The 26,900-nt window shown below is 49.3% G+C and overlaps 9 protein-coding genes across 9 annotated transcripts; 5 read left to right on the plus strand and 4 right to left on the minus strand.

Moving 5' to 3' along the window:
- Positions 1-492: 492 nt before the first annotated feature.
- On the plus strand, positions 493-2,371 carry FTJAE_3295 (myo-inositol transport ITR1; the record flags this gene model as incomplete). The annotated part of the gene is made up of 2 exons (XM_037349576.1): positions 493-991; positions 1,146-2,371. The coding sequence occupies 2 exons, from the start codon at positions 493-495 to the stop codon at positions 2,369-2,371; spliced, it is 1,725 nt and encodes a 574-aa protein (XP_037209687.1).
- Positions 2,372-2,640: 269 nt separating this feature from the next.
- Positions 2,641-4,219, minus strand: FTJAE_3296 (uncharacterized protein; the record flags this gene model as incomplete). Its single annotated transcript, XM_037349577.1, has 2 exons — positions 2,641-3,498; positions 3,548-4,219. 2 exons carry the CDS (start codon positions 4,217-4,219, stop codon positions 2,641-2,643), a joined length of 1,530 nt encoding a protein of 509 aa, XP_037209688.1.
- A 954-nt stretch (positions 4,220-5,173) lies between these two features.
- Positions 5,174-7,771, minus strand: FTJAE_3297 (chitin synthase; the record flags this gene model as incomplete). The annotated part of the gene is made up of 3 exons (XM_037349578.1): positions 5,174-5,914; positions 5,980-6,153; positions 6,395-7,771. 3 exons carry the CDS (start codon positions 7,769-7,771, stop codon positions 5,174-5,176), a joined length of 2,292 nt encoding a protein of 763 aa, XP_037209689.1.
- A 2,224-nt stretch (positions 7,772-9,995) lies between these two features.
- On the plus strand, positions 9,996-11,527 carry FTJAE_3298 (UDP-n-acetyl-D-mannosamine 6-dehydrogenase; the record flags this gene model as incomplete). The annotated part of the gene is made up of 2 exons (XM_037349579.1): positions 9,996-10,520; positions 10,739-11,527. The coding sequence occupies 2 exons, from the start codon at positions 9,996-9,998 to the stop codon at positions 11,525-11,527; spliced, it is 1,314 nt and encodes a 437-aa protein (XP_037209690.1).
- A 1,087-nt stretch (positions 11,528-12,614) lies between these two features.
- Positions 12,615-14,551, minus strand: FTJAE_3299 (family inorganic phosphate transporter; the record flags this gene model as incomplete). The annotated part of the gene is made up of 3 exons (XM_037349580.1): positions 12,615-12,898; positions 12,949-14,409; positions 14,473-14,551. The coding sequence occupies 3 exons, from the start codon at positions 14,549-14,551 to the stop codon at positions 12,615-12,617; spliced, it is 1,824 nt and encodes a 607-aa protein (XP_037209691.1).
- A 3,261-nt stretch (positions 14,552-17,812) lies between these two features.
- On the minus strand, positions 17,813-18,712 carry FTJAE_3300 (fluoroacetate dehalogenase; the record flags this gene model as incomplete). Its single annotated transcript, XM_037349583.1, has 1 exon — positions 17,813-18,712. One exon carries the CDS (start codon positions 18,710-18,712, stop codon positions 17,813-17,815), a length of 900 nt encoding a protein of 299 aa, XP_037209692.1.
- A 605-nt stretch (positions 18,713-19,317) lies between these two features.
- On the plus strand, positions 19,318-20,403 carry FTJAE_3301 (D-malate dehydrogenase; the record flags this gene model as incomplete). Its single annotated transcript, XM_037349584.1, has 1 exon — positions 19,318-20,403. The coding sequence occupies one exon, from the start codon at positions 19,318-19,320 to the stop codon at positions 20,401-20,403; it is 1,086 nt and encodes a 361-aa protein (XP_037209693.1).
- A 541-nt stretch (positions 20,404-20,944) lies between these two features.
- On the plus strand, positions 20,945-23,228 carry FTJAE_3302 (uncharacterized protein; the record flags this gene model as incomplete). Its single annotated transcript, XM_037349585.1, has 2 exons — positions 20,945-21,230; positions 21,421-23,228. 2 exons carry the CDS (start codon positions 20,945-20,947, stop codon positions 23,226-23,228), a joined length of 2,094 nt encoding a protein of 697 aa, XP_037209694.1.
- A 1,633-nt stretch (positions 23,229-24,861) lies between these two features.
- On the plus strand, positions 24,862-25,721 carry FTJAE_3303 (uncharacterized protein; the record flags this gene model as incomplete). Its single annotated transcript, XM_037349586.1, has 2 exons — positions 24,862-25,287; positions 25,344-25,721. 2 exons carry the CDS (start codon positions 24,862-24,864, stop codon positions 25,719-25,721), a joined length of 804 nt encoding a protein of 267 aa, XP_037209695.1.
- Between the last annotated feature and the right edge of the window lie 1,179 nt (positions 25,722-26,900).

The raw sequence follows: 26,900 nt of genomic DNA on the forward strand, positions 1-26,900 counted from the left end.
GACACACTTCAATGCGACCCTTATAAGGCATCTCGGCAATGATGGATGGTTCGATGAGCCTGTAGCAGAAGAGGATCGTCCGAGTAAGCATCATGTCACTAGTGATAATCGCGCGGTGATCCCGTCCTAAATGTTTCCCCCGATCCTACGTCGCCTGCGTTATCGATACAGACGACGCGTTGGATCCACCCTCATTATAATCGATCGGCTCAGACGGCATCTTCTGATGGAGAACCAGCGGCGAATTGTTCGGTGCTACCGTACGCTCCGCATATTCCCCATAACTTTGTGCCGTTGCATTTTGCGGTGCCCCATGGCGAAACAGACTACGAGCATAAAGTCTCTCCAGACTTGCGGAATTGGAATTGTGGGTTGCATATAAAAACCTGGGGTTTGCCGCGACAAGTGATTCTTTGGACCAGCCTATCTACAGGTGTCACTGACAACCTATCCTCTTCAATACTAATTACACACAATTGTTATCTCTTCACCATGGGTAAGAGTCGTCAGAACTCGACCACCACGGTCGACCGTGAGAAGGATGAGATCCAAAAAGCCATGGGCCACGAAAAAGCAGAGTTCGAAGCCCTCGAAGTAGCCCGTCATGGCGGTCGTGAGATCGACGATCTCATCGACGACATGGAGCGCCAGCTCGATGAGGCCGGCGGTCTGAAGAAGGGCTTCTTCCAGGTCCAGTTCGCAAACCCCAAGCACTTCACCTGGCTCCTCGTAGCCTTCGCATCCATGGGCGGTCTGCTCTCCGGTCTTGACCAGTCTCTCATCAGCGGCGCGAACTTGTTCCTGCCTGATGATCTTGGTCTGACTGATCATGAGAATAGTCTTGTTAACTCTGGTATGCCGCTTGGTGCTGTTGGTGGTGCGCTGCTGTTGTCGCCTGCGAACGAGTACTTTGGTCGAAAGGGCGCTATTATTATCTCTATTATCCTTTACACTATTGGTGCTGCTTTGGAAGCTGGTTCCATCAACTTTGGTAAGTCGTTTATTTCTGCGCGATCATCACCGTGCTCTCTCCGGCGCCTCACAGGCGCTGGTGGCCAACCCCGGCACACGATAGTCTTGATATGTCTCGCTGAGGCGTCATAAGCTTTAATTATCAATCAATCATCACCGTGCTGACTGTTTAGGTATGATTGTCTCATCGCGTGTCATTCTCGGTCTCGGAGTCGGTCTCGAAGGCGGTACAGTCCCCGTATACGTCGCAGAGACGGTCGAGCGCCGAATCCGTGGCAACCTCGTCTCTCTGTACCAATTCAACATCGCCCTCGGTGAAGTTCTTGGTTATGCAGTGGGCGCCATCTTTCTTAATGTCCCTGGAAACTGGCGCTACATTCTCGGTTCATCTCTCCTCTTCTCAACCATCATGTTCTTCGGCATGCTCTTCCTCCCCGAGTCTCCCCGCTTCCTCATCCACCAGAAGCGCCATCTCGATGCATACAAGGTCTGGAAGCGCATTCGTGGTATTGAGGACCGTGAGTCTCGTGAGGAGTTCTACGTCATGAGTGCTTCTGTCATTTCGGAGGAGAATGCTGTTGCTGAGGGTGCCAAGAACCATCGCTTCCCTTGGATGGACTTCTTTACTGAGCCCCGTGCTCGTCGCGCTCTTGTCTACGCCAACATTATGATTCTTCTTGGTCAACTTACTGGTGTTAACGCTATCATGTACTACATGTCCGTTCTCATGAACCAGATTGGCTTTGACAAGAAGGAATCCAACTACATGTCCCTTGTCGGTGGTGGATCTCTTCTCCTCGGTACTATTCCCGCCATCTTCCTCATGGAAAGGTTCGGTCGACGCTTCTGGGCCATCACTATGTTGCCTGGATTCTTTATTGGCCTGGTCTTGATTGGTGTCAGTTATCAGTTCGACGTCAAGACCCAGCTGCAGACTGTCGAGGGTCTTTACCTATCCGGACTCATCATTTACATGGGTTTCTTCGGTTCCTACGCTTGTCTGACCTGGGTTGTTCCCTCCGAAGTCTATCCCACCTACCTTCGAAGTTACGGAATGACTACATCTGATGCTCTTCTCTTCCTCGCCTCTTTCGTCGTCACCTACAACTTCACTGCCATGCAGAATGCCATGGGTAGAACCGGCCTTGCTCTGGGCTTCTACGGCGGTATTGCGTTCATTGGTGAGATCTACCAAATCTTCTTCATGCCTGAGACCAAGAACAAGACTCTGGAAGAAATTGATGTTGTCTTCTCTCGACCTACCATGGATATTGTTAGGGAGAACTGGGCTGGTGTTAAGGAGACTACCCATCTGCTTCTCACTGGACATTGGCACAAGGTCTTTGTTGAGCAGGCCATGACTGATCCCAAGGATCAGGTCCAGGTCTCTCATGCTTAAATGATCATTATGATGTCGGTGATGAATGGGGTTGATTGTTTAACGTTGATGATACCAAGAGTAAATAGTTACTATTAATGACAAAGCTCAATGCTCAACCATGTTATTGTGTCCAGGTGACAAGTCTTCAGCTGAGACGGTTTATAGTTTAACGTCATGCCACGCAATTAAATTATCCTGACTCTAAATTATGTTGGGTGATGCAGATCACCCTTGTCGCCTGCTTCCGAATATCCTCCTCCGATTCCATTACCACCGTAGTAATTATTTTAGCTTCCCTCTCCATACCTATAGACCCCACGATTCCGTAGTTGCGCCTGGAACAGACTCTGTGGTTCAACTCGCTGCCCCGTCTCCAGCAAGGTAGCATTGCCCTTTGGCTCATTACCGCTTTCACCGCACCCAATGCACCAATTGATGCCAGTAGGTGGGGACTCAAACTCACAATATCCATCTATGTTCCAGCCAACACCACCATTGATGGACCAACCTTGCCCTGAACCTTTGATGTTGCGGTTCACGAAGTACGTCGCTACAGATGTATCCTCTACCAACAGACCCTGAGCCCACCTCTGATGGGGGTATATAGTCTGAGAATTCGATTGAGTCTTGTGACGAAGAACAGCATTGGGGCCAGGTGTCAATGATCCTGTGGCTACAGAAAAGCAGCGGGCAGACGAGATACCAACCTGCTCGCAGTCTTGAACGAGAACCTGTGAGCCTTGGATCAGGATGTCAAATGGAAGAGCACTCCCTGAGATATCCTTATCTCGATTCATGGTGGTGTTTTGGATGGTGATGCGAGAGGCGTCCTGGTCAATCTGGAAGAACTTGTTGAAGCCCTTGAGTGTCAGACCACTAGCCCAGCTATCAACTGTCCAAGATGGGAAGCGGACGGCAGCAGAGTTGCACGTCTTGTCACTGAGAGAGGCCCCAGAGCAAGTTTCAGGCACCTCAATGGAGAGGTCCCGAATGCCCATCTCACTGTTGGTTTCAGGAGGGGTATAGACAATAAGCTCTGGCTGTAAATAGTCCAGGTCAATATTGTCTGTCAAGGGTATCTTGAGGGTGACGTTGTTGCCATTGACACTGCTGATCTGATTTGGCGACATAAATCTTTTGTTCTCCTAAATAGAGTTAGTACATACACATCTACAGGCGAGGGTTATGACATACCGGTATCCATGTTTGGGATGCTTCGTCTCGCACCAGGTTGTTCATGCCGTTGGCTGCGATCCAAGACTCTGTGGCTATTCTAGCGACATAGACTAGTTGGTCCACCGCAAAACCACTGCTGTCAACGACTTCAACTGAAGACGAGCCGATGGGAACGTAGTCGTTGGTGATATTTGACCTGAATCCATACTTGGGCTTGGCAGTATTGCCAGAACCAAGCGTGAAAACAGGTACGGATGGCTTCTCGCTCAGTGACAGGACGGTCTTACCACCAGTAGACCCGGTGACGACAACATTGCTAGTGAGGTTCAGGCCTGCAGTCATAGACCATTTACCAGCAGGCAGGATGACAGAGCCACCGCCCGAAGAAGCAATACTATCAATAGCAGCCTGTATCGCAGGTCTCACATCAACGCTATTATTAAAAGACACAGTGATGTTGGGGGCGGCGATGCTGGGCAGTATGATTGCAGAGTTATGATACCCAGCAAAGCTAAAGTCAGGGATCACATCTTCACGAGAACTCATGACTTTTGTCCAATCAAAAGCATGATGCTTTTTCTTAGCCAGCGTGAAGTAGGTAGCACACGTGACGGTGACGGTGACGATGATGAAAATGGCAACGACGGAGATAATGGTCCAGCGGGAGAAACACTGTCGAGGAAGAGGCATTGGGGAAATTCCAAAAAGGGTAATAATTCAGGTGGGGGAGTAGCAGCGCTGCTGCTTATGTCGGAGAGAGGGGTTATATAAGCCGTCAAAAGGCATGGGATAGCATTCGGCAAGGCGTGGCTGGAATGAAGAGTGACATCTAGAACCCACTGATTAACTTTAACAGTCAAGCATAATCGTCATCACTGGTCGTTTAGTTTACAGTTGAAAAAGTATATCATTAATTGCATCATTATCGATAAGATGTATTCAATCATAGGATTAGTGTTTATGCTGCCTAAAAGTGTGAAAAAACTAAGATGCTAGTTCTGCTATGCCGGCGAGATCTATCTTGCGGAGACCGATTGGGTTTATTTAACTGAATCGCCATCGGAATTTTAGCAGATCAGACACTACGGAGATAATCTTACGCTTATGTGAGGGGTCTCAGTTGTCCTGCGTTAGTGTCACGACTGGAATGCATGGCGCCCGGATATGGCTTCGGCAGGCGACCTTTGTTTTGTATTGCCGGACGGGTTGCAGCAGTGATGTCACCCTGTCTGTAATATGGAGTTTGATTTGATAAAGGAAATCTCTGATTCATGCCAAGTCAACGGTTAGTGACAATCGCCGTTGTGTGATGGGGGAACGCGGATAGTGAGACATGCGGCGAACCGCAAACGTGGAATCGGGGAACTCAGGCCACGCAACCCCAAACGCTACCAGGAATTGAGTTAAGTGAATCAACGGTTTTAGAAAGGTTGCCAAGGGAACTGAGTTTCTGTACTCGGAGTATTCAACGATGACGAAGCTTCTGTCGAGGCTCATGCAGACACTGTATGGAGTCATGACATATATCTGAAGGCAAATAAGGGTTGCATCATGACCGATTGAGTTTGATTGATTCATGGTTCTCATTAAATATTATGCTAATTAACTTTTTAGTCTAGTGGTCTATCGCTAGTAATCTATAGACTAGCATTCTACATCTCCTCGCTCATCCTTGAGGCGACAACGCTCTGGCTTAGCTATTGCCTCATCCTCTAACAGGTTTTTCAACAACAAAGGCGCTTCTCCCTTTTCGGCCACAGATAAATCATCAACGTCAACTTCAAACAATTTCGCCTCTTCTTCTGTAATCTCCACCTGAGGAGGAACGGGACCAGAAGATGCGGTGACTCCAGATACACCCCAGACCTGACTTCCCAAATTGGTGGCAACTTTTGTGAAGATGATGACACTCATGATCGGTGATACACACTTGTTGATCAGGTATCCAATCGCAAGTTTGTGCCCTCGCTTTCGTAGCTCTGGTTCAATGAGGATAGAACAGAAGAACCAGAGGGACGGTAATTGGCCAACTACCAACATAGGAACAAGTTTGATGGCAGAGACATGGCGAACACAGCTTGCGATGAACAAGGCTGTGTTGAGAATGCGGTAGTAAACCAAGCTCAGACGGATGACTTCAACAGAAGCAGCAATGCGAGTAATGGTGATCATCTTCTCGCCAGCCAAATAGAAGTAATTGTTGAAGTAGGCATTGGAGCCCCATCGACGTCTTTGGCTTAGGTAGTGGAACAGTGACTGGGGAGCAACTGTCTCGCTGACGGCATCAGGGACGAACAGCGTGCGGAGATGCTCGCCCTGAGACAGCATTGAGTAAGTGAGTCGCCTGTCAGTGCCCTGGAAAGTTTGGTTAGCCTTGTGGGGTGACTGCGGGAAGTGGGAGGCAAGGTATTTGGGGAAGGGCTAGGAGAATTAGGGGGGGCTCCACTTACGAGGTATTGGACTTGGTGGTTGATGACTAGTTCACCGGTAACTGGTTCGGCGTATTTCCGAATAGCCCCGGCCATTTCTGGGCGCACTGCGATCATGGTGATGCAACCGGGTAAACAAGTGACTTTTCCGATGAACCCTTCGGCTCGTCGTCTGACGTATTGTCCAAACGTGTACTATAGAAATGTTAGTTAGACCTTAGGGAGTAAGAAAAAATGAGACTTTAGAAGAGACTTTAGAAGAGTTTGTCAGAAGAAATTTAGCAAAGAGTCTCCTAAACTTAGACCAATTGTCTAAATTCAGTAAAGCTCTCCTAAACTTAGACTAAATTGCTCAAGTTTTTTCATCCCTTAGGATTATAGTCTTGAGTTTTCTTTCCTCCTAGACAGACTTGTAGATGAGAGATAGGTAACATACCTGAAATTGTTGATAGAGATTCCAAAAAGACCACTCATATCCAGGTTCAAGCTCGACAAGGACAAGGCCACAAGCAGCAATAGCCTTATCATCACGAGCAAGAGCATTGGCCAGAAGAGCGACAGCACCCTTGTAGATAGTCGAGTCGGCATCCGTGCAGAAAACCATGTCAAAGCCCTTAAAGTCCTCCCCCTTTGTCAATTCAGGGAGAATTTCGTCCCACATCTCCTTCCGTAGAAGTTTTGTGTAAAGGGGAGAATTCTCACGAGGAGAGTTGAAGAGGTCGTGGCACAAGATAAGAGAATCCTTTTTGCCAGCATTCTTGACCTTCTCGATAACAATGACAGGCACATCTTCCATGAAACCGGCAAGGACGTTCAAAACACCCTTCTTCCATTTGAGGGAGACATACGGGCGCTGGAACTCGCGGACCATTCTCGTCATGTGTGAACGGACATCTCGAGGCTTGCCATCGAGGATGACGACCATGACTTGCTTGTGAGGCTCAACACCGTTATCCCGAAGAGAAAAGATAGTCTTGACGATCTGCTCCTCGCTCTCAGAGTAGGCAGGGATGAGAGACAAGATCCACTTTCGAGGAACAGGCTTGGGTGGGTAGAACTTGTCATGGATGGCGCGATACATCATCCCGGTGGGAGATAGAATCGCAGATAGAAAATCCTTACTCTTGACGAAAAGGATGACGATGAAGATCAACTTGCTCTTCCTGCCAAAGAAGGCAGTGATCGCCATACAGATGTTGATTATGACGATGATTCCCATGAAAGCGACCCTTTGGTTGCGCAGATCCCTTTTCGACAGGATCGTCGCAGGATCGACAGGGTCGTCGATTTTGGGGTAGCCACATGCCTCAATGGTGTCATTTTTATGCACTGGTGCAGGTGCAACGAATTTCGAAGAGACGATCTTTGGTGGGGGAGACTCAGGGGTGGTAGGGCTAGGTTTTTCAGGATCTGTCTCGAGAGGGCAGACACTCTCTTCACTGATATTAGAGAAGAAAGAGTCCCTTGACGGAGAAACTTTGAGGTTGAAAGGGTTTTCTGTGGGAAGGGAGAAGCAAGGGTCTTGTTGAATCTTGGGCTCTTCAGGCGGTGTTGGGGGCTGTTCTGAGATGACATTGAGAGTGTAGAAAGGGGCTCCCTTCTTGTGATGAGGGTGGTGGTGGTCGTCGTGATCATCATCGCCAACAACAGTCTCTGCCGTAGAAGAGAAGGAAGTGTTGTGCCATGATCTCATGTGCCGCATGGGAGGGCGGTCAGTATGAAGGCTTTCATTGACAAACTTGTCAGCAAAGTAAGCCTTCTTGGCCTCAAAGGAGTACATGGCACTTCTCGGCCGTATAATTGGAGAAGCCATGTTTGAGATAGGGAAAAAAGGCGTTGAGAAGAGGACTGAACGAAACAAAGGAGAACTGGGGGGAGGAATTCCAAGACATGGCCTTCAAATCAACAGCTCACTCGAGGCAAAAAGATCATCCAAGCAGGGCCCCCCCATCACGACGAGAGGAAAGGGCCTTGGCATCATTGAAATCCTGGCTTCGCCCCTGTCGAATTCCAGTTCCCTGGGCCGTTTCCGACCACCTTGGCCGTGTCATGCATCCCACACGTTTGTCATTGAAAGGATATGAGAGGGTAAGGGGAGGCAAAAAGAAAAAATCAGGATCTCTATCATAAGGGACGAAAAGATTTAGGAAAGCTTAGTCTATCTTGGCGGAGAATTAGACTAGTTTATTTTGACACCCTCCCTGAAGTCCAAAGTTTTTCCTTCTGCCTGAAAGCAGATCAATACTCAAGGTAGCAACGCCCAGGAACAATTCCACCAACGTCGAGATGAACCTGTTTTCGTTGATCATTGCTCCTTTTATCATGTGGTGGTTGAAAGGGTGGAGTGTGCTGTCTAGACTGGCATTCCTGCGATATCCGGAAAGGGCGTTCTGTCCCGTGTCCCCGCGTGCCACTCCGCAACGCCTCGCAGAATTTCAGAGACACAGTGAAAGACATGGCGTTTTTTTATTAGCTACAGATGGTCTAGCCCAAGTCTGAGTCGTGCCGGGGGCTATTTGACAGTGAACGGCTTTACCTACGTCAATGGCGGGATATGTTCAACCGATAGGACTCGGAAAGAAATGTCCTTCGGGGAACTAGAAGAGCTTTCTACAGTCTTTCGAATTATGTAAGATGGTCATGAAAAGTCTGCATCCATGCCACCGAAAGGTCCCCTGAAGACCCCTTCCCGGATGAAAAGGTCCCTTCTGTTGGAGAAATCTGACATGTCTTACTTGGCAGCATCCTCTCAAACTCTGAATCAACTCTAGAACACTTCCCTCCCACATGGCATGAAAAACTGAACCCTGCATCATACGACAGGCCTGACGATCACATAGCCAAGGCCTACCGAAAACAACTGCCTCATCCCAGGAACAAACCCGCCGATCCCCGTTTCTCATGCACTGCACCTGCATCTGCACGTTGAAAGAGTGTCTGGGCCCTGTCCTATGTGACAGGTCAAGTTTAGGCAGGTATGTGATAAGTGGCTTGCGCCATATGGAGGAGAAAACGATGAGAACGGTCTGTTTTCTGTTAGGGCCTTTGCTTAATTGGTGATTTACCTTGGCAGAGGGTTTGAATTAGAGTTATCTCAGGGTCTGGGTCCACAGCCATTGCAACGACGGGGAATCGGGAATAGCTGCCCAGACCCGAATGTCACTGCTCTACAACCCCTCACTTGTTTATGGTATGGCCCTGCTATTTCCCTGCTTTGAATCAATTAAACTGGAATAAGCACAAATTGATCTGACGTTAGCTCACGCGCGAGTCTGTGCACTGGATCTCACCAAAGCATGGTGCCCCGATCGATCCAACCTATGCCCCAGCACAAGGTCGATCGCGTGCACTCTAAAATCAACTGTAATATCTCATAATGACCCGGAATGCTATTGCCACAGTCATAGGCATGTAATGGTATTGGATTCCCGCTTGGCGCTGCATTCCTCGCTTGTGCACTAATGACCACTAGCACTTGTTGCCGGCCGGGACTAATCGCCACTTTTTCTTTGCTCCAAACGTGCAACCCACACAGTGGCTGCGGGAGCCGCCGCTATGTCTGTGCTGTGCAGTTCAATTCATATCGATCGAAGAAGCCTAGGCGCCTTGCCTTGTTCGGACAGTTTTTACGTCTTCTCGGGGCGAGATTCTTGAAGGGAGGGTTGCAACATCTTGGACTAGGAGACTTGGGAGACTGATAGTCCGGTGTACTATACCCAATGCTGCTGCATCTAGACTGGTTAACTCATAGCTCTCGTGGAAAAATTGTTCAAAGTTTCTGCTTTTGGTTGAGTATGGAGATGATGGAGCGAAAACTTCGATCAAGAAGTGTTTTCAGTATCAACTAACAGTCTATAAGAACAGATCGTCCAGCAGCCTAATTCACTTCTCATCACTCATCTCATCAACACAATCATCTCTTCAGCACATCATCTCTTCAGAGCACTTTAAAACCACTCTTCACTCCCCTCCTTGTCTTACTCTCCCATCTTCTATCACATCTTCTGTCTCACTATCCACACACTCTTACATCAACAATGCCTATCGTTGCCAATCTTGTCCAGAGACCTGCTCCTCGCAGCAAGGCTCTCCCCCACCAGACCAAGACCAAGACCAACCAGAGCTATGCAGCCAAGACTTCACCCGCCAAGTCCATCATCACTGAGGCTACTCCTCTTGTCGCAGTGATCGGCGTTGGTTTCGTTGGTACTGGTCTTGTTGACTCTTTCTCCTCCAAGTACGAGATCATGGGCTTTGACATCTCTGAAGATCGTCTTGAGTTCCTCAGGGGAGAGTTCAGCGCTCGACCCAACGTCTCTTTCACTTCCAACGAGTCTGACCTTGGCAAGGCTACTCACTTCCTCATCTCTGTTCCTACCCTTCTTCGCTCTGACCGCACCATTGACATATCTTATCTCCGCTCCGCTCTTCGTCGTGTGGAGCAGTGGGCTCGTCCTGGCTGCACTGTTGTCATTGAGAGCTCTGTTTCTGTCGGTCTCACTCGCGAGCTTCTTGGCCCCATTGCTAAGGCCAAGGGACTCTTCGCCGGAATGTCTCCCGAGGTAAGTCGAGTCTACCCTCAAGGGACAAGAAATCACCGAACCTTTAGGGTGTCGAAATAAACTTAGCAAAGAGCCCCCTAAACGATAAAAATATTAGGTAAATTCAGCCTAAGCTTAGGGGACTCTTTGCTAAGTTTATTTGGACACCCTGTACTAAGATTCGGTGTTTTCTTTCCTCCCCTAGACTACATACCATGACTTATGCTAACAAGTCCTAGCGCATTGACCCTGGCCGAGTTGAGCCTCCCATGCGATCCATCCCCAAGGTTGTGTCTGGCCTCGATGATGTCATCCCTGGATCTCTCGACGCTGTTGTCCGTCTCTATGGTCGCGTCTTCGACAGCATTGTCCCTGTCTCTAAGCCTGAGGTTGCCGAGATGTGCAAGCTCTACGAGAACTGCCAGCGCATGATGTGTATTGCCTATGCCAACGAGATGGCCGACGCTTGCAAGGGTCTTGGCATTGATGCCTTCGAGGTGTCTCGCGCTGCTGCCACTAAGCCCTTCGGTTACATGCCCTACACACCCAGTCTCGGTGTTGGTGGTCACTGCATCCCTGTTAACCCCTACTACCTCCTCTCCAACTGCGAGTTCCCCCTTCTCGAGGCCTGCGCCGACAAGATGAACAAGCGCCCTGCCACTCAGGCTCAGAAGATCGTTGATGAGCTTCGAGGCACCAGCAAGACAAAGCGTCGTGACTCTGGTATTGATTTCAACAAGCGAGTCCTCGTTGTTGGTATGGGCTTCAAGCCTGGTCAGGACCATCTCGTCAACTCTCCTGGTCTGCAGCTCGCCAAGGAGCTTCAGAAGCTTTCGATGGACGTCACCTTCGCCGACTCTCTGGTCAAGCAGACTGCTGTTCCTGAGATTCCCCGATTGGCTGATGAGGATTGGACCAAGGAGGAGCTTGAGAGCTTTGACATGATCGTTGTCAGCTTTAAGCAGTGGGGCATGGACTTTGATATCTTGGACCAGGTCTCTGTTCCTGTCCAGATGTGGTGCCAATAGGCAGTTCAAAAAGCTTGACATAGGCGTTCTGGTTTCTGGTTTCTTGTTTCCTATAATACATCGATACCTTCTTTCTTAGCATAGAAGTAATAATCATAAGTTAATACACAAGCATGCAAATAATGAATCCCCCTCGTGATCCTTTCTACAGTCTGTTAATTCTTCCAATTGGCTTGAGATTAACTTTACCATTATTACATAGTAAACTTGCAGCAATTCGTGTTGTTACTCAAGCAATCCGTCTGAGCTTTGTGATTGTCACGTGAGACCTGCCGGATTTGAATTGTTCCGCTCGCATAAAGGTAATATCCGTCAGTGACACAGACAAGAAAGTAACTTTACACAATTGCGCCTCATGCGACATGACACTTGCGGTACTCAATTGACCATTGGCTCGGTGCCTGGTTATCGGCCAGATTACAGAATGCATGGTACGACTGCAGGGACTTGTCACGGGCCTCGTCATGGAAGAACGCATAGAAGCTTGGATGGCTGATCATGATACGACTCTACAGAAGATTAGTCCATGCGCCAAGATGCCAATGGACTGATTTGAATGAGGGTGTACAGAAGACGCCATCCGCACGCCAGGATGTCAAAGGCTTGCCAAGTTCCTAGCTTACACCACGGTTCCTGCCAAGAGTCACCAATCACAGGGCTTGAACGACGTAGCCCAAGATTTTGACAGTTGTTTCATCTCGTATTGCGATGTTTGGTCGCGTGGCCATGGCGATATAGAAGCAGTCGCTTTGTCAGTGGCTGAGTCTTGTGACGCAAGAGTCCAAGGTAGCGAAAAGCATCACTTTTCTGTTGGGTCATTCAGTGCAGCAAAGAACTTGACGTTGTCTAATTACAGGCCAAGACATAGATCACGGGGGTCACTTGTCAGAGAGCGAAATGAGTTATGTAAAAGAGAGTAATCTCCGTCAATTAATGGTATAAAGTACTATAAACAGCTTTGTCATCGGTATTCTATGCAGTCCGATCCTCTATTTTCATCCCAATCCCTAAATGATTGTTGCATGTAATCAAAAAGAACGATAGAGCGTCAAGCTCTCAAAGGTATCAGAAATCATGAGTGATGTGTTTAGAAATGAGGGGCGTTGAGAGCGAGACCCATGAGACATCCACCGATGAGACCGGCGATGGGAATGGTCATGATCCAGGAGAAGACGAGGAGGAAAACTCGCTTCCAGTTGACGGCCTTGAGGCTGCCGTTGCAGAGACCGACACCGACGGTGGCACCGGTGATACACATGGAGGTGGAGACGGGGAGCTTGTACTGAGAGAAGACGAGGACAGTGATGGCAGCACCCATCTCCATGGAAGAACCACGGCTGGGAGAGTGGTAGGTGATCTTGTTACCCATAACTAGTGAGAGTTAGTAGCTATTCAGAAGAGATGATGTGATTGAGACTTACCCTTCATGATGTTGTAACCGTAGGTGATGAAACCGATGCAAATGGTGGCAGCGACAATACCAATCTGCCAGAGAGGAACCTCGGCCTTCTTCTCGGCGGGCTTGCCAGAGTGCCAAGCAGCGTACATACCAGCCCAGACACCGACAGCATTACCGACATCGTTGGCACCGTGAGCGAAAGAAGCAGTGCAGGCGGTGATGATCTGGACGAAAGAGTACAGGTACTCAACCTCGTTGGGGTACTTGGGAGCGTGCTCGTAGACACGGGCCATGCGGCGACCCTCGGGAGTGGCCTCAATACCCATCTGAGCAGTGTGGATGTCGTAGTGAGCACCGTAGAGAAGAGCGACGACGATCTGAGCGGGGATGCGCTTGATGACGGCGATCAGGTTGTGAGTCTCGTGGATGGAACCGGCACCAATGGGGTTGGCGTGGAGAGTGCGCATGGCCCAGCCCAGAGGTCCCTTGCCCTTGCGGAGGTTGGCGTGGTGCTTTTCCTCAGCCTTCTTGAGCATCTTCTGGTAATCCTCCTGGGTAGACTCGGAAAGGTTGAGGTGGTGCTTCTCGTTGACCTCGGAGCTAGGGGCAGCGGCGGGGGTAATCTCATCGTCGTTGATCTTCTTGGGGTTAGGGTCCTCAGACTCTTGGGAGACGGAGACGTCATCCTCCTCGGCACCGTGCTGAATGACGGCGTAGTTGGGGACACGAGCGTTCTCGGCATCAGGAGGAGCGGGGCGCTTGAACAGGAGAGGGCCCTGGACGGCATCCCACCAGCGGAGAGTGTAGTCCTTCTTGATGACGACGGCGTGGACGAAGGGGACGAAGAAGATGGCGGAGAGGAAGAAGAGACCGAATCCGACACCGAGAGTGACGGAGGCGATGTACCAAGCAGGCTTTTCAGCGAGTCCGAGACGGGGAGAACCCTTGTAGACGATGGAGAGAGTGCAGATGGTACCGGCGATGAGGAAGAAGAAGGGAGAGGTCCAAACAGCCCAAGGAACAGGGTTCTTTCGGACGTGGACAACGAACTTGACGAGGGAGAAGATGATGGCAGCGAAGCAACCAGCAATAGCAGGAGCCATACCGAGACCAGCAAAGATGGCACCGAGACCCTGACCACCGTTCCAGCCCCACTCGACCTTGCTAGCACCAACAGTAGCGATACCGACACCAGCGAGCGACGAGATGAGCGAGTACGTGGAGGAGACGTGGGCGTTGTGCTTGGTGCACCACATAACCCAGATGGAAGCACCGGCCGAGGCACAGGCGAAGGCGAGGAGCTGGACACCGGCGTTGTCGCGGAACGACTCCATGGGGATGATGCCGTTCTTGATTGTCGAGGCGGTTCGGGCGCCGACTGCTAGGGCACCGAGGAGTTCGAAGATGCAGCAGAGAACCATGGCTCCTCGGTATGTGACGGAGCGCGATGAGACACTGGTAGCCCAAGCGTTGGCGACATCGTCTGTGAAAGGTGAATTGTTAATCATCCGTGAATTCGCCATGTGAAAGTGAGGGGGCTACATACTGGCACCGTTGTTGTAGGCCTCAAGCAGAGCGAAGCAACTGCCAATGGCAAAGACGTAAGTATAAGCCTCGAGAACCATTGTGACGGATCCTGGCTGTTGTGCAAAGGGAGGTAAAAAGAAAGGTAGCTAAGCTGTATGAAGCTTGCAAAGTCGGAGAGAGGGGGAGGGGATGGAAGAAGATGCTCGAGCAAGGAAAGACAAGATCTGAGTTCGGGGTCCTGGAGGGGAGACTTTAAAGGAAATTCAGCAGTACCACCGAAACATTAAAAAAGTTATTCATGGGTCGTTTCGAGCTCCCCTCCCCTGCCAAAGAGGCTAAAAACTCAAAGGTCCCTAAGCTCACAGTAGTTCCGTGCGTACACCCCCACCCGCAAGGTCCAGAAGCTCTGCGTGTTGTGTGTTCGGTGAGACGATATGGCTACCGATTACACGGTGGCTTCACGCCTTTCACACCCATCGTGAGTGTTTGCCGCATTTGGATCCGCAGCCCGTCTGGTGGAGCAGCACTAAAGAATTAAGCATATTAACCCTATCACCTCTCTCAAAAACCCCACGTGCGAGATCTCCAGCTCCAATTTGGCTCTCCTATTGGTCAGATTCCTGAGAGCCAGATGCATGGGGGGCTACGCCACAAAGTGCGGGACAAGAGATGGCCAAGCGATCGGTGACACTGCTTGGCTAGAAGCTGATTTCTGGGCGAGTCGCGTGCTCTCTTTTCGAATCGTGGGAAGAGAAAAACCCTGCAGAGATTTTTAGAGTTGTGGAAATGCTTGAAAGTAAGTTTATTACTCAAAGAGTATGCTTATTGCTTGATGCTGTTGCATTGAAGATGTGCACGTGCATATGCGATGGGATTTTAAGACATAACAAATCTCCCCCAATTCAAGCAGCAACAAGATTAAAAAACAAATACAACACTACGCGCTGTAATCTGTATCACTGTACTGCTCCTAACGCGGACATCCTCCGATTTCCAGCGCTCGAATCCATCGTCTCGGCGCAAGAGTCTTGGCGACCGTACTCTCAGCAAGTCAATTCAATTCAATTCACCAACGATTGAAACTGTACGTAAACTGTAAAATGCTAGCCATCGCCCCGAAGAATACTCCACCGTTCGGTCTCTCTTCCTGGTTAGATCGCAGTTCCAATGCCTTGATTCTCTTCTTACCAAATCTAGACCTTCTCCCCGTTTAAAAGCGTGCCCCCATCTCCCCGCGCGAAACGTGCAGAGCCATTTGAAACGGCCACATGGGGAAATGGTGAGATCTCACTGGACAGATTGCACCCCGGACACTAACACGCGCTATCTCTGTTTATTGGGTCCTTTTGCTGGCCACTTTTTTAACTGACAAGGGTTGTTATCGTTTTTGTGTGGTCGTTTGGGCTGGCATTTCCGATTCCCGCTTTGTTCTAATGCACGTGAAGTTGGTCGTTGTTGCGGCATCCTTGACTGTCGTACGCATGATACCCGCTCCCTCGGCGAACGGATGAGACCTCACGAGTGTCTGACCATGTCGTTTTCGTAAGCCGAGTCTTTGGATTCGGTGTCTGTATAGAGAATTGTAGATCACTAGTTTCAAGAATAATTCCTTTTGGGAGCTCAGCTCTAGACTTATGTCTAAGCTTAAACCTGACGCTAGAGTCTAACACAACAATTCCCCCAGCTGATCCGAACCTCATCGCGACATGTCCATCGCCACCATCTCATGTCCCAGCTCTCGACACCATCACGGCAGCTTTCTCCCGTTCGCCAAGTCTGCGCCAAGCAGTTGTATACCGAGTTACCAAGAAGGCATCTTCCGGAATACCCGTCATCTCGGCCCTGGACGCCCAGAAAACGCCTTCCGTCTCGGCGATCCATCCCTCAGCTGGGCGCATGTCTTGGCCGTTCCTTGCACCACGGGGACACGATGCGGACCCCAGATTGGGTGCAGCAAGCATCCCGCCGTCTACTAAAGAGAGTGAGAAAAAAACCACACCAACGGTCCGCTAATCGTGGCGTTCCCGGTGCATGTATCCCTCCTTAGCGACATGCCCGTGTGTTGTAGGCCTCGCGAGGATCCTCAGCCAACCGTATCCACCCCGTTGGCGATTACATGTCGTTCTAGCAGGAGATTGGCATATGTCTAACCCTTGTCTGCATAGGTGAGCTGCAGGATTAGTGACCCTTCTTGTTCTCGAAGGTTTAGCGGATATCGCCATCGCCGTAGGATCGTCGGGGATGCGATAGTGAAAAGATGCCTGTGATATTATAGCTGTGGTTGCTTTTTGATTCTCGATTCGGATCACGGGAAACGCCACTCCAAGATGGGAAAGTATCTCGGATCGTCGTGAATTTATCGATAGCTCATATCGAGATGTGTGTTTTGACGTCAAAGCTGAGAATCAGGATGGCAACACGATATTCATCAGTGTTGATCAGCGTTCTCTTCGTAGGCGCAATGACGCGAATGATGTAAGAAGAAGACTCTTTCCATAGATGTTAATCTCGATCATTATGCAGGAAACGTGAACGATAATCTTTCTCTCCCTCGATCATTACGTGAATAATATTGTATCGAACCTGGAGGCAAAACTACCCTATAGAGAAACTGCTCATTACAGCGACGAGGCCATTCCCAGATTAAGCAACGCCTCTTTGATGTCAAAACCTAGCCAGGAACTCCAATTGGCTCGCCTTTTCTCTTCATCAATGTCTAGCCTGCAACGGACAACTGAACCCAAACCTTGAATTCATGCATGGAACTTGAAGCCTTCCCGAACACGGCAGTGATGCACGCTCTCCATTCCCGCTCTATTTCCCGACATTCGCTCCCTCAGGCATGCTCACAAAGTTTGACTTTCTTATCTGCACTCAATCCGCTGCGAAATCACTGGAATGTGAACAATTGTGTTAATAATCGTTGCTCTTCACATTACTCTCCCTCGTCTCAAACGAGTGACACCGTTTTAGAGCGTTGTTGGTAACAACAAATTTGGCTGATCGGCCAACCCGTCCCCAAAAGATGGGTTTCCGAAACACGGGGGCTCTACGGCTTCTGGCATTGGTTGCTTCATTTCGCGTTGCTCTTCCATCAGATCACCAACGCTAGTCTCGTGTCACCATTAGCTGAACTCATTTGATTTATGCTTCTTTGGCATCTAGACTTCCACTCGGCTTATCAGGTGTCAGACAATGATTTTTTTTCTAGTCTACCAGAAAAAAAGGCGCGTCTCAAAAGACGTTTGCCACCGGTGTCTCACGAAGCCAATCGCGCGACGCGTTGCGAATTAACATAAGTATTGAATCCCTTAGAAGTGTCTTATCATGGAATCTATGGACCTCTTTCTTTTCAGCGCTCAATTAAGGAACTCCAGGATCGCAGAGATTACAACGTCAGGAGCCTGCTCGGGAACATAGTGCCCCGACTCAACACTACGACCCTCGACCAGCACACCAGGATCAGCAACATCCTTCCACTCCTTCACAGCATCAAAGCACTTCTCAATAACCCCATGCTTTCCCCATAAAACAAGCAAAGGGCTCTGAATCCTCCGCCCTTGCTTCAGATCCTCACGCGCCTCCTCCAGATCCACCGTCGCGCTCGCGCGATAATCATTGCACATGGCATGAACCGTCGCAGGATCTTCCAAATTCTTGGCATAGATCTCAAAACACTCTGGCTCAAAGATTGATAACCCATCGCCTTGACGACCGCCCATGAACATCTCTGCTAACTCTCTAGGCTTCGCGGTGATGAGTGTCTCGGGGAGAGGTTCTTTCTGGATGAGGAAGAACCAATGGAAGTATGCTTTCGCAAAGTCGAAGTCCGTCTTGGTGTACATTGCAAGTGTAGGACATATGTCGAGTAATATGAACTTGCGGATGCGATTGGGGTAGTCGACGGCGAGTTTATGCGCGACTCTGGCGCCGCGATCATGAGCGCAGACGAAGAAAGATCCAGTATGGCCGAGAGCATCCATGACATCGATACAATCTCTCGCCATGGCGCTCTTTGCATACGAAGCTACATCATCAGGCTTGGAGGACTTTCCATACCCTCGGATGTCAATCAGTACAACGTTGTACTTGTCTAGAACCCGAGGCGCGACACGATGCCAGATGTGTAGTGTTTGGGGAAATCCATGGATGAGAAGAAGGGCGGGCTTAGATGAGGACTCGCCGCTTTTCAAGCCGTTGATGGTGATGTCCGGGTTGGACTTTGTCTTGATTGCGAAAGGTTCAAAGTTGTCAAACATTTTGGTACGCTAATTGTGATGATATCGTAAGAAGGATTGAGGAACTGGATCGTACGCGCAGTTTACTGGGTTTATATCTCGTCAACGCCCTTTGGTAGACAAGTTGCTTAAATAATGTATTTTGGCGATGATTAATTGCGGAGAGTGACTATGCCGTCATAATTTCACAGGCGCACTGCCAAACCTCGGCAGCTTACTGCTAACGGGCTTACATTCTGCCGCAAGATAACGGTGAAACACGCCGAACCAGAGGCCAGAATAGTGATTGATGCATTGATGGCATAGTAACTCACTTTTAGAGATCTTTTCTCCTTCTCCTGTTTTCGACATTCAGTTACACAGGAAGTCGGCAAAATGGCAATCAGTCCGATCTTATCGGGGTCCGTACGCCGATAAGAATAACGGACAATGAAACCCCCGCTGGCGAGAAGCGGGGATTCATCGGCTTTTCGATGTCCCGATATCGTCGGCCTTTGGTATAACCGTCGAACACTTATGAAGCGCAAGTCCTCAGACATAAGTTGGAGAAAACACAAAACACTCTCTAAAATACAAGCAGTCTCACAGAGTTGGGATTTAGAAACAGACTTCATAAGCCTCCCACAATGTCCAAAACACTCAAGATCGCCGTCATCCCCGGCGATGGCATCGGCAAAGAAGTCATGCCCTACGGCGTGCGTTGCCTCAAAGCCGCAGCAAAGAAGTTCAACCTCTCACTAGAATTCCAAGAGTTTGGATTCGCCAGCTGCGACTACTACGAAAAGCACGGCAAGATGATGCCTGATGACTGGAAAGACACTCTCCAGAACTTTGACGCCATTTACTTTGGCGCCGTTGGCATGCCAGACCAAGTCCCCGACAACGTCAGTCTCTGGGGCAGTCTTCTCAAATTCCGCCGCGAATTCGACCAGTACATCAATCTACGACCATGTCGCCTCATGCCCGGTATTCCATCTCCCCTCGCAGATCGCAAACCTGGGGATATCGACTTTTGGATCGTGCGTGAGAATACGGAGGGAGAGTACTCCAGCGTTGGAGGAATTATGTTTGAGGGAACGGAGCGAGAGACTGTGATCCAAGATACAGTCATGACACGTGTTGGAGTCGATCGCGTTCTTCGATATGCGTTTGATCTTGCGCAGAGTCGACCTAGGAAGAAATTGACTAGTGCGACGAAGAGTAATGGTATCAGCATCACTATGCCATGGTGGGATAATCGTGTGGCGGAGATGAGTAAGAACTACTCTGATGTTGCGGTCGAAAAGTATCACATCGATATTTTAACGGCACACTTTGTCCAACGGCCTCAGATCTTTGATGTTGTCGTTGGATCAAACCTCTTTGGCGATATTCTCTCTGATCTGGGTCCTGCATGCACGGGAACGATTGGCATTGCGCCGTCAGCAAATCTCAACCCGACAGGCAATTTCCCTAGTTTATTCGAGCCTGTTCATGGAAGTGCCCCGGATATCTACGGCAAAGGGATTGCCAACCCTATTGGAATGATCTGGGCAGGACAGATGATGTTGTCGCACTTTGGGTTCGGTGATGCTGCTGCGGGGATGATGGCGGCTATTGAGACTGTGCTGGCGAGTTCGGAAGCGAAGGTCAAGACTGCGGATATTGGTGGCAAGGGAAATACGCAGACGTTGGGAGAGGCTGTTGAGAAGGCGATTCTATCAGGCCAATAAGACATGGCAACACGGTATTTATCAATAGACAAGATAAAAAATTCCTCCCTATTCATAGGGTACTACCTCTCGTCTTATCCCTATTATGTTAGATGGATGTTGGTCGCCAACACAGTGATGGGAGCAATCCGTGAGCAAAAGCACGCTGCACGAGTGTCGCATCCACCATGATAACCATTGAAAACTAATAAAAGCTCTAAGCGATAAAGTCTTGCATGAGCTGAAAGAGAGTTGGTGGGCTGATAAATCACCGGGCCTAAAAAACGGCTTCGTATTGGCCTATCCGCGCAGCTTTGCAGGATCCTTCACAGCCTGATTGCCAAGAACAAGCAATCATTGAGTACAGGACTCTGCGAGTGGTACGCCACTTGCTTATCAAAAATGACAGTCTAATCAGAAGTCTTAGACAATGTCATATAGCCACCATCAAGTCTGGTAGGGTGTTGTGAAGATGCATCGGGAATGAGGGATAAAACACACTGAGTTTCTGTATTATTTGTACTCTAACGTTTTCCCACGCTGCTCCTAACTAAGTATCACTATGGCGGAGTACAGTGCTATTCTTACCACTGATACGCCTGATCTTCCTCCAGGAAGCCCAGAGCAGCACATGCCATTGGAAGAATCACCCCCTCCGCTCCCTACTCGCTATGAATCATTCCGCGAGGCCGATTCTGTATCGCTGCCCCATGCCGATACAGAGTCCGAACCAGCTGTATTGAAAACCGCTAATGACCAAAATATCTCGGTAGAATCGCTACCACCTGGTCCAATGCCTTGGAAGGAATACCCAAAGCATCGTTGGTGGCATAAGATAGGACTCTTAGGTCTCTTGACACTAATAATTGGTACTGTGGTCATCTTGGCCTCATGTGCCATACTGGTGTTTCTTTGGAAAGGTGCGCAAATAGCCCGAGATCGCGGCGAGCCGGCAGAGTTTTTGGAAAAGCATAGTCTTTCGCGACATGGCTACCAAAGTTATTACCATATGTTCTGCCGCATTACGTGTGTCGATAGGCCTTCATATCAGCCTCTTAGCTGCGGCTGTCGGTGCTCTCATGCTCGAGACTACTGGTACCAGGTTTCGCGACATCGCGGCAGTTTCAATCCAGCGAGCATCAGGTTCGAGCCCTTACACAATTCTTCCAGCTTCATTACGAGTTGCCAAACTCAGCGTATTCGGTGTACTGCATGTTTCGATCATCATTCTAGGGATAATTATCCTAGTTGCTTCTACTTTTACGTCTACGATACTGCTCACAGACTTAAAGAATGTCAATATCGCGGGACCTATGCAGACAAAGCTTCTTCCAATTGGACTCGGACCGAATACTACCTTGTCGGCGAATGGTGTCCTCCACTATAGGTCTAGTCCGTCTGCGAACTGGCGGTTCGCTGAGATGAAACCCGGCAGCGTTGTATCAACTGCCGAGATTGCCGATATCGGGAATATATACCGTGCTCTTCTGCCCTACATGAAGGAGGAGGCTAGAACAGCTCTGGAGCACTACTCTGGGCCAGGGCTGGTGGGTAACTTCAGAACAGTCTGTTTCAGCCCCAGCCTTGAAAGGATTAGCTTCGGTCTTTCTGCAAGCAGATCGGGCCTTCAGGCAGAGCTCGGCCTCAAATCAACGCAAAATGGTCCAGGCTTTCTCAAGAACTGGTCAAAGAACAAATTCGAGTTCAACGCCCAGCTGCCGACGAAGTGGAATGAAAGCGATGAGGCTACCGTACCACTCTCGCTCGCTAACAACTACCGCGCTGGTCCCCGTGGGGATCTGGGACTTAGAGACCCCCTCTCGGGCCGGAACTTCACTATGATACCCCTGTTGCTCCTCAAGTCCAGCCCAATCCTGCTGCATAGATTTGGGCATCTAGATCTAGGTGGCGAGACGGATGAGAGCGAAGCGATGGATAAGATTGACCAACTGAAAGGATTAAAGACAAATATGGACGGTCGTTGGACAACAGCTTCGTTGAAGAATGGTACCGAAGTGTTCAGCGCGACATTGTGTTTTGTCGCGGACAACGCACCGGAGCTTTACGAAATTACAATGACTGAGATGACCGCCCCATCTGAGCCGATTGTCGAGTGGCAGAGGAACGGCACTTCAAAGAGTAGTGAGCAGCTCCTGAAACAGCTCGGCATTGGGGATTCCCCCAAGGACTTTAGAGACCGACACATTATGCAGCTCAAGGTCGGAGTGCATAACTCGAAATACTCAAAATCAATGAGGGAGCCAAGAAACCTTGCTCTTATACAAGCGCTGTTGGGGTACTCGCCCCAAGGAGGCTGGGCGATGACAATCTACAAGGATCTCTACGAGGAAGATTGGATCGCTTGGTGGGCGGCACACGCTGTGCATGTCTCTCTCGTCCAAGACATCCTACGAGCGACGGGCGATCCCGCATTAGCCATACAAGCCCTTGCCTTTAGGTTCCACTGCATGATTTTCTACGACAGCATGCCCGAGTTTGACCTGCACAAGCCAGTCACCACCATAAATTCAGTCGAGATGCTCATCCCAGTGCGGTGGACGGGGTTAGCCGTAGTTCTGAGCCTGGTCTTGGTTCACCTACTGCTACTTTGCAGCACAATGGTGCTGTTTCAACTCAAGACGAGGGCTTCTGATCTAGGCAACGCTTGGCAAGCCATTGCCCAGGTTGTGTCGGCTGAAACGCGTGCGGTTGTGGAGGAGGCGAGCGTGGTGAGGGATAAAGAGGTAGAGGCTTGGGCTAAGTCGTCGGGTGTTTCTAGAAGGTCGTATACTGTATCGATATCCGATGTTAGGTGCAGAACGGAGATTATGGATCAAAAGATATGAGAGACATCGGAGGGTTTCAAGCGCTTCGGCTCAGCTATCTTTCTCCAAGTCGAATTACATGCATATCACACTGGAAGATGTATATCATCTACTCGAACCTGAGTCATTGTCACTTCCTCCACCTGATTAGCGCTCTGATCACCCACTTGCTGCTGTGGGTATTCTAGATCTCACGTTCGGTCGATGCTGCCGATCACGGGGTCCACCAACATGCACCTCTCGTTTATCAACCAAGAATACTTATAACAAAGCTCCCTGTTAATAAATTTGGTTCGTAATTCCCGCTAGCGGGGGGAGGAATCAGGATATTAAATTCCCGCAGCATACGCACGGTTCACTCAAAGCGCTGGCCTGAGTTCTGTGGCTCCATCTTGTGACCTAGATGTGTTATTTGCAGTTGAGACTTATGGCTGAGCCCTTAAATCAATACAGAGAACTTGGTGGCATCGATCATGCTATCCTAGTCAGCCGTGGTGATATCTTATCGGGCCGATAACATGCCTCGGTGAGATATTGAGGTGAGAAGATGTGCGTGCGTTTTACTTGCTCAATGTAATTAAGTTGAAACATGCCAGGGCATGATCATCCGGAATGAGCCGACTGGTACGGGGCAATTCAACGGTTACTCCTACTAGAACCTCAAAGTATCGTGATTTCCGGAGCGGGCCGGAAGTTCCGGTGGTTGACGCAAAGCTTCCCCAGAAAGCCAAGGTGTAAGGTTTCATTCCCGTTGTACTAAACCCATATTGAGGGAGCAAGGAGATAAGCAGCTCATATCACTTCATGTCACTTGTTCCGAGGTGGCCTAGAATCAGGTAGTCGGCATAACATGTAATTAACAGTCAAGGTCTTGTTGTGCTAGGCAACCTTGATGGTCGGTCATGAAAGGGATTTCCGTCCCTGTCTTTGTGTTGATAACTCGCTCATCGTGCGGGCGAAATCACCATACGCCAAGAATATTCCTTTGCTGAATTAAGAAGTTACGAGAACTATGGCACGAGCTTCAAAAGCTAAAGTAACTGGGAAGATCCCAGGACGATTGGTCTCTTATACGCTGGGCTAAATAGAGTTCGGACCACGGCACATCCATCCTAGCACGCGACCTTCTCATCGCGGCATAGCGGAATACCACGTCAACTTTGACATCCAATTAGACCTGCGATTTAATGACGCAAACACGTCTCAAATCCGGTGAAGTTAGTAATATGTCAGGTAATAAGAAAAGAATAGACTTTGTGGCTTTATTCCGTCTAGAATCTCTCGTGTTCCTCGAGGGGCTAGTTTGTACGAAAGAATCGGCTGATTTTCCATCGCTTATCGGGTTGTAGGTGGACCGTTGGGGTTACCATCTCGCGACGATTTCCAAGAACAGACCAGTCTACGCTGCGGGATGACATATGAGGAAGCTTGTTAACAAAGCGTGAGTTCAATGTCAACAATCTCCGACACGTTTCAGATTTTAGCTTCGAACGAAATACCGTTGATGTTATGACCATCGCAGAGGCCCTGTAGTTGGGCATCATTATACCACCAAAAGACCGGACGTTCTTATTTATAATTCACAACAAACCGAGAGAAGAGCTCTCAGATACAACCCGCCATCAGTCACTCCAGCGTTCAAATGCTTTCAACAATGTCCGTTCCTCGGACTTTTGACCAGGCGTCTTACCAACCAACCCCCTTGGCCATGGATGCAACCATCAACGGCGCCTTTGAGGCATTAGACGGCATCAATTTCGACTTTCAGCCATTCACTGTGCAGGAAAGTCTCCGGGAGGATTCGGCAACCCTCGAGAGGAGGAGATTCTCCTGGGAAACGCCGTCAACATCTTCATATCACGCCATCTCCGATGATACACTAGCCAACGATCAAAATTTACAGCTCTATATATGTTCTCCATCATCTGTCCTTTCGAAGGCCTGCGGGCAGCTTCGTCCCATGTTACCAGATGACATCACTGGAACCTTTGTAAACAATCATAAGAGCCTTGATCAACGGGTACATCAGTGGCTCTCAGAGCTCCCGGATATTCCATGGCTGGATGTGAGTTATGTCGATGTAAGTCTACCAACCTTATCAAATATCACAGAGGTTGATCCTAAAGCGTACTGCAGGCCCTAGATGAAAGCACCGGGGACGAATCTTCTTCAACGACTGATACTGAACGAACAAGAGAGTCGATTCCTGGAACCGAAGGTCTCTTAAATTACCTGGACTTTCTAGACACCTGCTACGAAAGCATCCAACCTACAAGTCCAACGCGCGGATATGTAGACTACGGAAGGCCTGAGCTATATGGCACGACGACGGATGCGACAGCTACCCTCGACGCATACCATTTGAGCCTGCTGCAAATGGACTCATCTTCCGCTTCCGCTACAAAAGTTGACCGGAAGTTTCGACCATCGATGCGACGACAGTACCCTCGGGGCTTGGAAAAGGAAGCCCGTAGAAGTATTAGTCTCGTAGCATCTTCAAGATCTCACGAATGAGGCATTGTGCATTCAAAAGGAGCGACTACTGTAGCATATGTTTAGCACAGCATTTCCTTTTCTGTATTACTTAGAAGAGCCTTGATAATAGACCAGAATTGCCGACTTGGAGGATTGAGTACTCAACCTTGCTCCGTTGTTCCCTTTCCCCTAACCAGCGCTGCACACCATTCTAGAGAACAACAAAACCAACAGTCTAGAACCAAGCCACCATCCAGAACGTCTCTAGCAAGAAATCTCTAGCCAATCATCCGCTGTTCGTGACTGCAGGTTTGTAGTCCGTGCCACATGACAAACGGTGAATCTCGGATCCCCGTGCACCCGGGGTTGTCATCCTGCGGGCTCCCAATCGGCATAATAATGGGCCTTGGTAATTAATAAGAGTATGCCGCGGCATGCAGATCTATCGGCAGGTAGATCAGGGGGGATTTATGATAGCTCGGTAGCTAGTACTTGATGGGCCAAGCGTGAATCTTAGGTAGCACTTCGGGATGTGGGCTATAACAAAACGCGGACCAAACAAGAGACACAAATAGATATTCAGTGATGTAGAAATATCTTTATGGACTCGGTGAGTATTTCTGTCTGTGTAAGCTTTAGCGGAACACTCTGGGCCTCTGCCACGCGTACCATGTAGAAAAAGGAGTATTGCAATCATATCATTTGTATTTGCAGCCCCGAGTTTAACCTCCGCCAGTAAGTAATTCTATAGATAAATCTTGGAATGAACTCTCCGAAGAAGCATCCACGTAAGAGTCATCCGATCCTGACTCGACTTGTGAATGTCATGTCGAGTTGACGTAGTCTCTACCGGGGGGAGAGAAGCTTCCAGTCCCCGGCAAGGATTCCCCTGCTACAGCTGACGAGATCGCCCGGAGACACGGCCAAGCATGCAATAGGCTTTATATCGTGTTTCACGGGGTCAACCGGGACCGAATGCGATGCTCGTGGGTTGACTGTACGAGGGTTCTCGTCATGATGGGAATGTAACATGAAACTCATTGAAGAATGAACATCGTTTACTTGCCCGCTCTGAGGTCCGGGTTTCTGATAGAAGCGAGGATGAATAGATGATTGTAGCTAGGTAGTTCATGCTTCAGAACATCACCAGTAAGGGAAAGTAAGGGCGTTCGAACTGTATAATAAATTGAGTCAGTAAATACTAAAGGGTCTCCGTTC

Source organism: Fusarium tjaetaba, assembly GCF_013396195.1.
Source record: "Fusarium tjaetaba strain NRRL 66243 chromosome Unknown NRRL66243_c0000063, whole genome shotgun sequence".
Classification (NCBI taxonomy): Eukaryota; Fungi; Ascomycota; class Sordariomycetes; order Hypocreales; family Nectriaceae; genus Fusarium; species Fusarium tjaetaba.